The 13,332-nt window shown below is 45.7% G+C and overlaps 1 protein-coding gene and 1 long non-coding RNA gene across 40 annotated transcripts in view; both read right to left on the bottom strand.

Annotated features, from left to right (window-relative positions):
* Positions 1–13,332, bottom strand: part of LOC310764401 — a 468,487-nt gene that overhangs the window by 7,872 nt on the left and 447,283 nt on the right. The gene's annotated exons all lie outside the window — the stretch shown is intronic.
* The window catches only part of PLEKHA6 (pleckstrin homology domain containing A6), a 202,158-nt gene that overhangs the window by 7,872 nt on the left and 180,954 nt on the right, over positions 1–13,332 (bottom strand). For 21 of the 39 annotated variants that reach the window (XM_083618187.1, XM_083618153.1, XM_083618186.1 and 18 more), the window contains 8 exons: positions 13,052–13,201; positions 10,224–10,353; positions 9,090–9,199; positions 6,384–6,569; positions 5,023–5,187; positions 3,549–3,682; positions 2,575–2,717; positions 117–237 (listed from right to left, as the gene is read on the bottom strand). In XM_083618187.1, coding sequence (XP_083474313.1) covers positions 125–237; positions 2,575–2,717; positions 3,549–3,682; positions 5,023–5,187; positions 6,384–6,569; positions 9,090–9,199; positions 10,224–10,353; positions 13,052–13,201 — 1,131 coding nt within the window. In that variant the 3' untranslated portion in view covers positions 117–124. The remainder of the gene's footprint in view (positions 1–116; positions 238–2,574; positions 2,718–3,548; positions 3,683–5,022; positions 5,188–6,383; positions 6,570–9,089; positions 9,200–10,223; positions 10,354–13,051; positions 13,202–13,332) is intronic. The other 18 variants (XM_083618160.1, XM_083618163.1, XM_083618165.1 and 15 more) reach the window with 1 other exon arrangement.

Below are 13,332 nucleotides of genomic sequence, written 5' to 3' on the forward strand. Positions count from 1 at the left end.
CTTACCACTTCTTTTCTCCAAGAGACCAAGGCATATAGAGATATGAAATGAATATAGTAAAAAAAAGAAAAAGAAAGAAAAGCAAAAGTAAAAGTAAAAAAAAGAGAAGTGCTTACTTTATGGCTCAGACACGCATAAAATGGCTGTCGCCGCCCTGGGATGAATCAGACGAGAGGGACTTGGTCGGTGGAGTCGGGGAGGCTGGGGAGGTGGGAGGGCTCGGGGTGGCACACTGAGCTGGAAACAAGAAATGGAGACAGGGTCTGAAGAGCATACAGAAATGGGAAGCAAAGGCAAGGAAACACATTTCATAGAGCAGCCTTTGACAACCTGGTGCCTTTCAGAAGTTGTGAAACTACATCTCCCATCAGCCCCAGCTAGTGCTGGCTATGGCTGGTGGAGCTTACAGTCCAACAACATCTGGAGGGCACCAGGTTGGTGAAAGCTGCCATACAGCAAACAGGGGTTAGAGGAAAGGGAATAGGAAGCATGATCAGAAATCACAGAGTGGCACAAAATAGCTCCCTCCTTGTGTTATGCCTGTGTGATTTCCACTAGCACTGCACAGAGACAACCGCAAAGGCAATGATGGGAACAGCACACCATTCATCCTGTAGGGAGGTAGACACACCACCTTGTAGGAAGATGAGCACCCTACCCTGCCATGTGATTAAAGGAAGGCTGAATTATAATTTTTTTGCTTGGTGTCTCATCAGAAAATAGCGCTAAGCATTAATATTCATGTGAATGGGATGCCTTCATAGCAGCCCCGGAAGGTGCAGCTATTCATGACAGATTCTTTAGACCAGACGTGGCTTGAATAATAATAATCTCCCTCCAGCCTCCTGCACAAGCTTGGCCACAAAGCAAATAAGTCAGCATTACACAGCAGCTTCTTCAGCAGCCAGAGGTAGCTGGGTAGTTGACTGCAGGTGGTGGGAAATCCATCATGGATAATGCAATGATAAACACACAGCTAGCATGTCCCCAAGCCTTTTTCATCAGGCCATGAACCCCATTGTCAGCTGCCGTGTTTGCCGTTCCCACAGCAAAATGGCATTCCTGCATTTGAACAGGGAGGTCTCATGGGTTGGTGCTGCACTGTATGAAGAAACACTGTGTTTTGTTTGTCATGAATCTCCCACCATTTGGCATGACCCCGGTCTCTTACTCTTTTCCCAGGGTTGAACTGATAGAAATTGAAAACACTCAGAAAGGGAAGCAGCGTTACACATGGTATCTTGGACTCCTCTGGTATTCCCCTAATGGAAATCAGTGGGAACTACCCCCTGCCATGCATGCACTAGCCTAGGACAGCAAACACATTGCTCTCCAGATGTTGTTGGGCTCCAGTTTCCATCAGCACCAGCCAGCATAGCCAATGGCCAGGAGTAATGGGACTCACAATCCAACATCTAGAAGACACCATGTTGGCTGTCCCTGCACTGAACAGTAACACTACACTTCCAGGGAAAACATTCCATGCATCCTCTTGTGTGGGAAAAAGCCCCCAGGTCTTTTTTCTTGCTTAGGCAGCTACTGCAGCAGCAGCAGCAGAGGAAGAAAATGTGCAGGCCAAGGAGAACCTTATTTTCTCCTCTTGTTAGCAATCTGGTTGCCCCTGCAGCCAAGCACAAGCTCATCTAATGCCATCATTATAGGGAAAATTGGAAGCTGTGTCCATCAGCTGCAACAGCAGCTGGTAATAGCAGGAAGGGCTAACTACTTCATCTTACTCAAGACCTAGGTTTAGGAAGAGAACTGGACCTCTTTGCACTTGGCTCACTGGGCAGGTATGTGGTCTTCTCGCCCAAGCTTTAAGCTAAGGCCTCCTCCATTCGAGATATGCTGAATTATTCCCGAGTCCCTCTAAATGGATGGCGACCTCTCAGTACTTTGGGCCACGGAAACTGGGCTGCCTTTGTTGGAGGGCCCTGCGTTGCATTAGCTAGTTACCTATGGGCCAGCTTTTACATTATATATATATATATATATATATATATATATATATATATGCATGGTATATATTTAATTTGCTAGAACTGATGTTTCCCACACATCAGGACCCGTAAGTTTATGCCATTTGCCAGGCATTGCTCCTTAAGGGCTGCAAATTAAAGGAGTAAAAAAAGAGGACAGCAAAGTTCAATGTAATGCATGTCACTGCACAAGCAACTTGACAGCCGAGACCAATTAATATATGTTTGACATTATGTGGCACTTGGCAGCAATGATGCAAATATGCCCCTTTTGACACATCGCCACTAGTATAAAAGCAAAGCACTGCAGCAGCACGTCTGGCGTTGCAAGACAATTCTCTGGCCTTTATAAATCACTATAACTAATTTAAAGCAGTGGTTCTAATTTACACCGGCTAGCATGCCAGCTGTCAAATCCATCTTATTTTGAAAGCCTTGCCTGCACAAGGGAATTACGTAGTCATCTGTAATTCATTTCTACCATGACTTATATATCCCACACTTAAATGCAGAACTTGCAGAGGGAGGAAAAGCCTTTTGTTTCTTTGCGGCTGCATTGCTCCACTGCCTAATCTTCCTTGCACCGGTACCTTACCTGAGAGCATGCGGCCCCGTCGAGAGGCTTCTGCAGCCAAGGCGCAGGAGATCTCTATTCGCTTCTCCTGTTCCTGCAACTGGGTTTCTGGGTCCTGGGTCATGTCCACTTCTCCCTCATTGAGGGGGACCACATTCTGCATGCTGCAAGAGAGGGAACTTGTGGTTATTACCTGCAGCTGGCTGCCCCAGGACATGTTTTGGCTACAAGGGAGTTAGCACTCGAAGAGGCAGATCAGTGGGATAGGAGAAGCATTGATAGATGGTACACACATACAAACATCACTATTCCCTGGGGAGGGGCCACTGCAAAAACAGCCCCATGAGAATGAAGCATGTTCAATAGCCCCAGAATAGTGACCAGTTAATTGAGAGGGGAGGAATGGAAAATAGGTGGAAATGGAATGGAGTATCCTCAAAAACCAACAGCTGAGTGATAGGGAGGAATTCTGACAAATATGGAAAAGGAAACAAAAATTGCAGCAGGCGAATGCTCATCTGTACTCAGGAATGAAAATCAGTCAAGCAAATTCAATCAGTATTTGTTCACATAGTTCCACAAATGATACATATTTTATTATTTTGTTTTACATTGTTTTGATATTTCCTTTACAATGACATGAATGTATCTTATGTAAATAGCTAGGTGATTTATGGAAATTGCCAGCTTCTTACATCCCTTGTCGTAGGTTATCTACAACTGGCTAAGCTGCACAGCTTTTCTATTGTATTCAAAAAATCTGGGCTTGTGGGTGGGGCAGAAACAGAAGCTAAGCAGGGAAAGCATGGGAGCCGGATGTTTTGTTTACAATGTCATGCAGATGCCCTGTTAAAAGTGAGTGAACAGAGCATGGCTATTCCTCAGTAAATGTCCATGGATAAGCAGGCATGGATTGATGATCAGTGATTGGATGGCATAATGAGAAAGCAAAAACATGTGATGTGGGCGAAAGAAGTTTCTGGTCTGCAATGCACCTGGATTTGGCAATCAGCGTCTTTATCCTCTCCACTTTCTTTTGCTTCTCCTTCATCTCCTCTGGGCTCAGTGGAGTATCAGGTTCCAGCTCAATGTACCTTTCTGGGATGAGGACTTTGTCTGGGGTGGAAAGCTGAAGAGCAGAACGAGACAGACTGTGAGCTGAAAAGGTGGTAATGAAGATTAACTGACATAATAACCTTTCTCGAGCATCCAACCCTTGGCCATGATACTACCCACATCTATTTCTAATATAAGTTCTAGATCAGATCTCACACAAAGCACCCTAACTCTGAATTGGGCTACATAATTCTCTCCAGATTGTCCCCTTGTCTGTCCTGGCATCTTGACATGAAGAAGAAGAAGAAGAAGAAGAAGAAGAAGAAGAAGAAGAAGAAGAAGAAGAGGAAGAAAAAGAAGAAGAAGAAGAAGAAGAAGAAGAAGAAGAAGAAGAAGAAGAAGAAGAAGAGTAGTAGTAGTAGTAGTAGTAGTAGTAGTAGTTTGGATTTGATATCCCACTTTATCACTACCCGCAGGAGTCTCAAAGCGACTCACAATCTCCTTTCCCTTCCTCCCCCAAAACAAACACTCTGTGAGGTGAGTGGGGCTGAGAGACTTCAAAGAAGTGTGACTAGCCCAAGATCACCCAGCAGCTGCATGTGGAGGAGCGGAGACGCGAACCCGGTTCACCAGATTATGAGTCTACCACTCTTAACCACTACACCACACTGGCTCTCAATGAAGACAGCATTCTTCATCCCCTCCACCCCTGCAAACATACAGCGTAATCATTTAGCCAGGGCGCACACCCCATACAAAGTGGTAACTCTCAGGGACCATCTTTTCTATCTTACTTATTTAGTACACTAATATTCTGCCTTTCCCCCATTATAGAACCCAAGGTAGTCTCACACCCAGGCACCACTCAGACCCAAATCTACCTAGCTTCAGCAAGGTGGCTGCCTCTTGTGCCACAGTGACAGGTGGTAGGGCAGAAGGCAGAGAGACCAACAACAGGTGGAGTCAGAGCCAATGACAGGCAGAGCCAACTTAATTCTGCTTTTGTCCCCATCCTTCTGCCTGCTGAGTTCTGTAAGTGAAATACTGAGACTAAGGAGGAGGAAGCTGACAAGGCAGCACCCCCTGCCTGGACTGGTTGTAAGCAGGAAGACAGGTGGAGGCTGGCTGAGGTCAGACTAAGATGGATGGAGCAATGCCCCATTCGTCCTAAGGGAAAAGACTCCACTGCCCTCGGACCATGCCCTGAGATCTTGCTCCATCTTTACATGTACTTCTGTGAATTTCAAACCAGGCACCTAAACCACACTGTAAATTCATGTGAAGGAGGAGGATCCTATTTTTGGTGGTGGCTGGGGAAACCCAGCCAAATGGACAGGGTATAAATAATAAATTTACGATGATGATGATTTGTAGGCCAAGGCACAAATGGACAAATGGAAGCATGGACTTCACCTCCTTGCTGATGTCCACATTATAATGCTCTGGCTCCAGCTCCATTTTGCGCAGACGTGCAATCTCCTCCCGAGGAGTCTCATACATCCTTCCAGAGTCCTCAGAGCGTAACGCTGCTTCCAGATCAGATATGTCCACCTCATGGATGCTGCGATGTCTGCGCACCTAGAACATATCATGCCCCACCAACACACACATTAGAGTTGGGATGTGATAGAAATGTAGATCACTCTCCATAAGTACTTGCTGGTATTTTATATTTCATTCCTTGCACGTTGCCTCCACCGTTTTCTCACTTGCCACACTCTAAGGCAGCCTTCCTTTGGTCATGCTGCCTGGGTCCAATGGGAATTGTCACCCAAAAGGTCAGTAAGAAGGCCTCCATGCTGGGAAAGCCATTTCCGCCCTACGGAGGAGGTGGGGTTGTGAGCCCTCCCACCCTATAAGGTTTCCGTTCTTTGACCTTGCTATGGACCTTCACTGTTGAGGGGCCTGGTAGGAATTTTTTCCACTTGGCAAATTGGCACCAGCCACTTGGTTTTTCACCTACCTCATAGCAAATCGTCACAATTTTCTGGGTATTGGCGGTTAGGCATTGGTATTGTTCTGTAGATGGAAGAGGAGAGGTAGCGCCATCACCTGCCCCACATATTGAAGGGTAGTCCGATAAAGGATTCCGGGGTGTGTGGCCCTGTCCAAAGCCTGGGGAGGTGAGGGCCTAAGGCACACTCCCGAGTGGTAACCCTAGGGGAGTTCCTAGTTGATGTGCATCAGCAGAACTCCCCCTACTGGTGGTTAACCCTTCCCGGACTTCAAGAGGACGGGCTGAAGTTGGATATAGTCTGTTAGGACCAATGCCTAAGCCAATACCGCTCATCACCTGTAACCAATAAAGTTGTGGCCTTATTTAGCCCATTAACCTTAATAATTGGGTCATGTGTCATTATTTCCACTGGTGGGGGCGGGAACTTGCCACGCAAAGGGCAGCTCTGTGGTCTTGCTCTCAAAGGTGGCAACTTTGTGTTGTGGGCTGCCTTATACCAGGTGGACAGACTCACATGGCTGAATCATCTCTACCATTGTTCTGCAATTTTAGGTGCCGAGCCGAGCCAAAACATTTTCATTTACCCGGGTCTTGGGAGAGTAGTTCATTATGTCAGTGGGCTTGGGGGGGGGTAAGTGGGGGGGGGGTAGGGGTAGGATTTGTTCTCTGATATACATTTTCAGATGAGTATTTTGTTTATTGCTGCATATCTGGTTTTAATGTCTTTGTAATTTATACAGTACTTTTATTCTGCAAGTCACTTTGAGACACCTTAGTGCAAAAATGTAACTAATAAACAACAACAGGGATGCATTACCACTTTGTAAGAGGCAGGTGCTTTAGAGAGAAGGCTGTCTGCCTGTTGCTGATTGGCTGGAAGCTGCAAGCTCCGCCTCTTCTCCTTCATAGAACCACTTTGGTGGCGCTTCATGCGATCAATCTGCTCCTCTACGCTCATCTTTGCCTTCATTTCATTCGAAAATACTGCACTCTTTGGCCTGTCCTGGGGAGACACACACACAGCAGCCTCGTGGTTATATATAGCGATGGGAAGAAGCTGGTTTCTCTTGAGTAGGAAAATGCCCTGCTCAAAAAGCTCCCCTGAATTTCCCAATGTGACTATTCATAGAGCTATGCATAACCTTTTGGGTTTCTGTTGTAAGGAGAAGAAGGGGCTCACTTGAGACATCAGGAGAGAAATACGCAAACATAGAAAGCTGCCTTATGCAGAGTCAAGCCATTGGTCCATGCCTGCATACACACCATAAGCTTGCAGAACATGACTTCCCACAAAGGATCCTGGGAACTGTAGTATGTTATGTGTGCTGGGAATAGTGGCACTGTGAGGGGTGTACAACACCCAGAGTTGTTTGGAGGAAGCAATGTGATTTAAATGTATGGTGCATATTCAACCCTAGCTGAATATTATCTATACATTAATTGGCAGTGACTCTCCAGGATTTCATACAGGGATCTCTCTCCATCCTACCTGGAGATGCTGGGGATTGAATCAGCAATGCTGTACCACCGAGCTATTATGGCCCTTCAAGATGGAGAGCCAAGGGATGGACAGCCACTAGGCAAAACAGTTTGGGGGAGACAGGACGGGCAAAGCAAGTCTGAGAGATGGTGATTCTGAAAGGGGTGACAGATTTGGGAGGAGAAAAGAGGAAGCAATTTAACAATCCATTGGCTGCGCTCTGCAGCTGCGAGTTTACTGCTGCTTGTGCATTTTTTGGGAACAGAACGGCAGTTACTGAGTGAAAAGAAAGGAAAAAAGACAGATGCTGACCAACTTCAGCACCCTAGGGGAGAGTTTCCAGAGCACTGCAAGAGAAAGTTAAATGCTAATCTAGTTAAGCCCCAGTGCTCTTTCCTGGCAACACTATCTTCGGAATAAAAGAGGAGAGTTGGTGTAATTCAGTGGCCAAGGGCAGAAGGGCTGTGGCTCAGTGGTGCAGAATCTGCTTTGCATGAAGAAGGTCCCAGGTTCAATTCCCAGCACCCTCAGGTACTACTGGGAGAGAACCCCACCTCAAATCCTCAAGCCAGTGTAGACAGTAGTCAGCTAGATGGTGCAAATCAGTATAAGGCAGCTTCCAATGTTTCTAACCAGATATCCAGTAGTGAGAAACAAAAACAGCAGACTTGTCTCCCCACCTCTTGTCTACCTATTAAGGCCTCGTAAAAAGGAGAGGAGGAGAGATGTGATGTCACTGCATTCTTTCAAGCAGCAGCCAATGGAGTGCACCACCTTTTGAGCAGCAGCCATGTCTTGCTTCTCCCTAAGAGCCTGCGATAGGAAGATTCCTGTTCAAACCTTAACTCTAAAGCCATCAATTGACTTAGCTCTAAGTAAGCCATATTCTCTCTGCCCTCTAGCCCTTATTTGCAATAAGGGGGATCATAGCAACACTGACCTACCTCATAGGGTTGTCGTAAAGATGGTAGGAATTGTGTATACAAACTCCTTTCAATGCTCAAAAAGCAATACAGTAGAACTTTGATTGTCAAACACTTCGGAAGTCAAACGTTTCAGCTTTTGAATGCCAACAACCTGGAAGCGAATGCTTCCGTTTTCAAACATGCCTCGGAAGTCGAATGGCTTCTGAGGCATGTTTCTCCATTTTTTCAATGGATTTTGCTAATCAACAATTGTGCCTCAGTTGTCGAATGTTTTGGAAGTCTAACGGTCTTCCGGAACTGATTATGTTCAACAACCAAGGTTCGACTGTATATCCTTGACTGGTATTCCTCCCCTCTGAATATTAAAGTTCTCTTGCCATCTATGCAGAGGAGGGGTGCCTTGCTTTGTGGGCTCGGTGCCCAATGCCGCATGCCCACTGGCTCTGCTTCTGCACTCTTTGCATTAGGCAAGCTTCTGAGGTAGACGCCAGCTGTGCTTGCAAAGTCTCCTCCTCACAATCAGAAGACCTGTGTGATCATACAGAGGAACGGACACAATGACATCTAGCTTACCTTTAGAGCTTTGCCCATAGTGCAGAGGTGGGGCAGGTAGATCGTTTCCAGCCTCTGCGGTCCATTTTGTGTGGGTTTTTAAAAAAGCATATACTTGGTTGTTCTTGTGCTGCTTTTTAAAAATTATTCTAGCTGCTTTTAAGGATATGTCAGTAAATTGTCTTGGGACATATATGTGGAAGGTGATTCACAAGTGAATAGATAATACCAATCTTTTTATGAGCTTTTTGCTGCCATTTCCAAACTTTTGCAACTTTTCCAAAACATGAGCAGAAGTGAAAGAGCCGTGATTAGGATCTCCTCTCCAGCTACTAACAGGAACAGCGCCAGGACTTATCTAGTACGTGTCTCTTCCCCCAGGGTGTGTCTATGCGTGCGTGAGTGTTCGAGATTTACATCAAGGAAAAGGCACGGGGTGTGTGGAGAGAAAGGCTAAACACCCTCTCTAAAATTGCCATGCCCCTTCGAAGCAGCCCCAAGGTGTTCTAACCCTAACCTCTGATGGTAATTATAATTAGGAAAAGACGGCAGAATTTGATCTTACCCGGGCATTCAGCCCATTGGCTAAGTTGCTGGCACCCCTCCGCACCACACCTGACATGGGGATGGTGTCGTCATCCATGGGTGATTTGGTCCTTGGGGGAACAATGCCAACTGGGAGAATGCAGAGGAGGGAGAAAGGTGTTTCATCAGCAAGAAGCAAAAAGTCAAGTTTCCGGCAATGGCAATAGGTATGGACAGACATAACCATGTTTTCTTTATTTGGGACATCAAGCCCCTTTGATTGCAAGGAGAGATGGCTTCCCACATTATTTTCCTACATTATTTTCAGATACCAAGTGGCTGGAACAGCAGGATTTGACAACCACAACTGTCACTGAAAATGCTGCTTCTAAGTATTTTTTATGCCACATTTTTCAGTTGCATACAGCTACACACAAGGCTGTTTATATCAGAACACTGTAATATCATACTACACGACAACTAGTTATATTGAAATTAAACAGAAGTGTAAGAGACTTGCATCTAGAGATCAAGCAAGCTCATGGGCCCATTACATCTTTAATAGTTTTGTAGATGTGGAAGTTTGGACAGGTGCAGCTTGTCATATCATAGGACCAGTGGGGTGAGCCAAGCTGCACCTGTCGAAATTCCTTCTTCCAAACAACCAAAGATGCAGGAGCCTTGTCCCACACTGCATCTGGTCATCTCTGTGGGAAAGAGCAGAAGAGTGCTAATTGTGTTGACCAGACATCTGTGTCCTTCCAGATTTCAACAGCAGCCTGCACTAGAAATGTACTGTTGTAGTGAAGCTGCTTTTGCACCTATTAACACTAAATTGCCATCATTCCTAAGCCCATCTTAATAGACTATAATGGAAATGGAGGTTTTATTCTTTGGATATACTTCCTCCTTGAGTCCAATTAAAACATAAGAGGAGTCTTGCTGGATCAGACCAAAAGTCCACCCACTCTGGCATTCTGCTTCCCACAGTTGACAACCAGATGCCCACAAGGAAGTCCACAAGCAGGCCATAAGGGCAACAATATGGCGCAGATCTATCCATACAATCTATCTGCCAGTTAGGAGGACTACTCAATAGACAGGTTGTCTGGAGGTGTCCTAATCAGTAAGCCAAATCAGGTCCCCTCCCAGGATGCACCTTGTTTACCAGTACCTTTGTTGAGAGCAACTTGCTTATCAGCATCCGGGTCTTGCCTTGTCTGCAAGAGACCAGCCTCTACAGCAGAATTTGAGGCTGACGTCCGGTGATGGTCCTTCTTGTTCTGCTCAAAGCTGGACTTGGACTGTGGGGGCAAATACAATTCCCTGTGAGGAACTGCAAGGGAAGCTGAAGAGAGGTCCTGTCTCCAAACAGCTGCCACTTTCCTTAACTACACAGGATTTCAGACACAGACAAACACACATGCCAAAAATGAACAGAAATGCCCACACAGAAACAGTGAAAGGAAGCAGTAATCAGAAGAAGCACCTTTGCCCCCTGCCCATCATCCAAAAATGACCCCGAGGAGTGTCCAATGCCCAAGAACCAATCAGCTGGAGAATTCATGCTCAACTCAAATTTGAAGAACCAAAAGCAAATCAAAGGTGTGGTGGTTCAGAGCACACTGTATCCAAAGCACAGGCATTTGGGAGCAAAGATCAGTGGATTTTTGTGCTTCTATCTCAAAATAGTGGTGCTTAACACAGTCCCAGCCTTCCAGAGTCTTATCTGTGGATAAGATTTCCACTGTCGTTGCTGTTTTGTTCAGTTGAAAGGCAAGCCTGTATGAGCCAACAGTCCAAGTAGAAATGGTACCAACAGCTTAGGTACAAGGTTTGTCTCCATCCCATCTACTCCTGTTGCTAGCAGGATGCAGACATTTCGGATATAAGTACTGGTGAATGAAGCCAATTACATAAGTTGCCGTCACCACTCCACTGAATTGGAGACTCAAAACCATACAAGAGCAACAGAGCTTTGGAAAATCATTGCCCCCTTGATCAGAAAATATGCAACAGCTTGAAGAGGTGTTTCCCCACCCCCACCCCTTCCTCTGGGAAAGATGGGCATTTTAACATTGGCAATGAAACCTCCCCAAGTCCCTCTCCTTCTGCTTCATCTCAAGAGCATCTCTGTGGGCAATCTCTGCTATTAACACAGATGACTATTACAGGGGATGAATGCAGGGAAGGGAAAGGACAATAGAAGTAAAACCACAGCGAGGAATGGCAGAATGAGCCAGAGCAGTTGCAACCATTATATTGGTCCCTTGCACCAAACAGCCTTTCTGTCAGCCTGGGCATTTTATGTACATCATAATGAACTCTGTATGTGGGCCTCTGCTACAACATAAACACCCAGAATAAAAGGTATGAGTCTCTGTGCGTCTTGTGCTGAACTTCTCGGCAGTAAAATGATTGAGGGTTCTATTTCAATCTGGTCCAGAGTGAACATTTGATTTACTTCTCTCTTGTATCACAATAGCATCCAATTCTTGATAAGTTCATAGGAATGACTTAATCCTATAATGGCAACTTTATTCATGGTCACCAGTAAGGCATGTTTTAAAACTTAACTTTTGAGGTTAGTTTTATTACTATGATTGGGTTTGAGGAAAAAAAGCACCAACCTTTTAGAAAATAAAATAACCACCTTAATTCCTCATTTTAATTCCTTAATTCTTTATATGGCCTTGCCCTAAACTTTGCTGCCGCTATCTGACTTTTGGGATGTGCAAAACCTGTGAAATTCCACTTGGGGAAAAGCAATGGCAGCTTTGAAGTGAGAGCATCAGAAGGCTTGGAGGTTTTCTTCCCCCACCTACTTTGCAACTGACCTATAATGGTTGCTTCCCCCCAACCAGCTCTTATGAGATCCCAATGGCATGATATCCCCTCTCAACATGGGAGATGAAAAACCAGCTCAGCAGCTTTAAAACATTTCCACTACCTTCATGGGGTTTAACACGGATCAGATTCTGCTTGGTGGAGATGTGAAACCTTTGCAGATATTAATCCAAGGTTATCTTACAAACTAAGTAAAGAGTTACTCTCTGAGGAACGTGTCGTTGTTCATTATATTCTTGTGGACTTATGTGTTTTGTATATCACTTTCCCACTGGGCAAAGAGGCCCACAAGCCACAGGATACTTGGCTATCAGTATAAATATAGGCCACAATCAATTGCGGCCACAGAATTGCAATCTAAGGCTGGAGGCAGACAGTAATTTTTGAGAGAGATGAAGGGAGTCTGACAAAGGCATTGCTTTGCATGTACATTTAATAGTTCTTTTGTCTCATTATTGCCACTGGTCAAAAAGGTTTCACAGGTTTTTGAGTTGTTTCAAAAACCCACAAAACCACTTCACCAAAAGCAAACACCAGTTAAGGAAGCACACCAAGCAGCAATTTCTCTTTCAAGATGGCTTCAGCTGTCTGAAGAAAAGAAAAGAAAAAATATTGTGTGTCTCCAGCCTAAGTCTCTGATTTGAAATCTGTGTCCCACTCTTGCCTTCTGTTTTCATCCATGATTAGGGTATATCACAACCTGCCATTGAGAGGATGTAGCTCCTGACATTCTCAAAAAGGCAAATTGCCCCAAAGGCTGTTTGGCAGATGACATTTTTCATACCTAGGCAAAATCTACACGTAGGAAAAATATCATGTAATGGGCTTCAGGGAGCATAGGTTGCTTGAGAAAGATGGCTGGTTAACCATCCGGCTAGGAGCAGCTGGTGGGGAGAGGTGGTAGTGCTGTGGTCCTGGTCTCTGGGCACCAGTCCCATTACCATGTACCAGGATGGTGAAAGGGTTGGGCAGTGTGGGTTCACCTGCACTGCACTGCCTAACCCTAGCCCTGCACTGTTGCAGGACACGACAATGACACAGCATGGCTCCTCCCCACAAGCTGCTCCCGCACCTGGCTCCACGTCCCTCCCCAGTTCCAGGTGAGTGTGGCAAAGGATAGAGCATGCCTCCAGCTCTCAAACTCCATTTTGATACCTGTCCCCTCTTCGCCTCGCTGCTTTGCTGCCAGGAAGGGGAGTTAGGATACGGCCAGAGGCGGCTTTCGGTAGGGAGCGGAGGGACAGTCGGAGGAGATTCCAAGGGCACATATGATTTGGGGAGGGGAGGTCGAGGTGGACCGGGCTCCTGAAGTGGAGAGGAAGCCGAGAAGTGTTAGGAGTAAGAGCAGAGAAACTGTGAGAAGGGGAAGGAAAAGAGAATTAGTGAGACAAAGACTCCAACAGAGACAGGTGTTACACCCAGGACAGGGCACAGCT

The sequence above is a fragment of the Podarcis filfolensis genome (assembly GCF_964270895.1).
Source record: "Podarcis filfolensis genome assembly, chromosome: 6".
Taxonomy (NCBI): Eukaryota; Metazoa; Chordata; class Lepidosauria; order Squamata; family Lacertidae; genus Podarcis; species Podarcis filfolensis.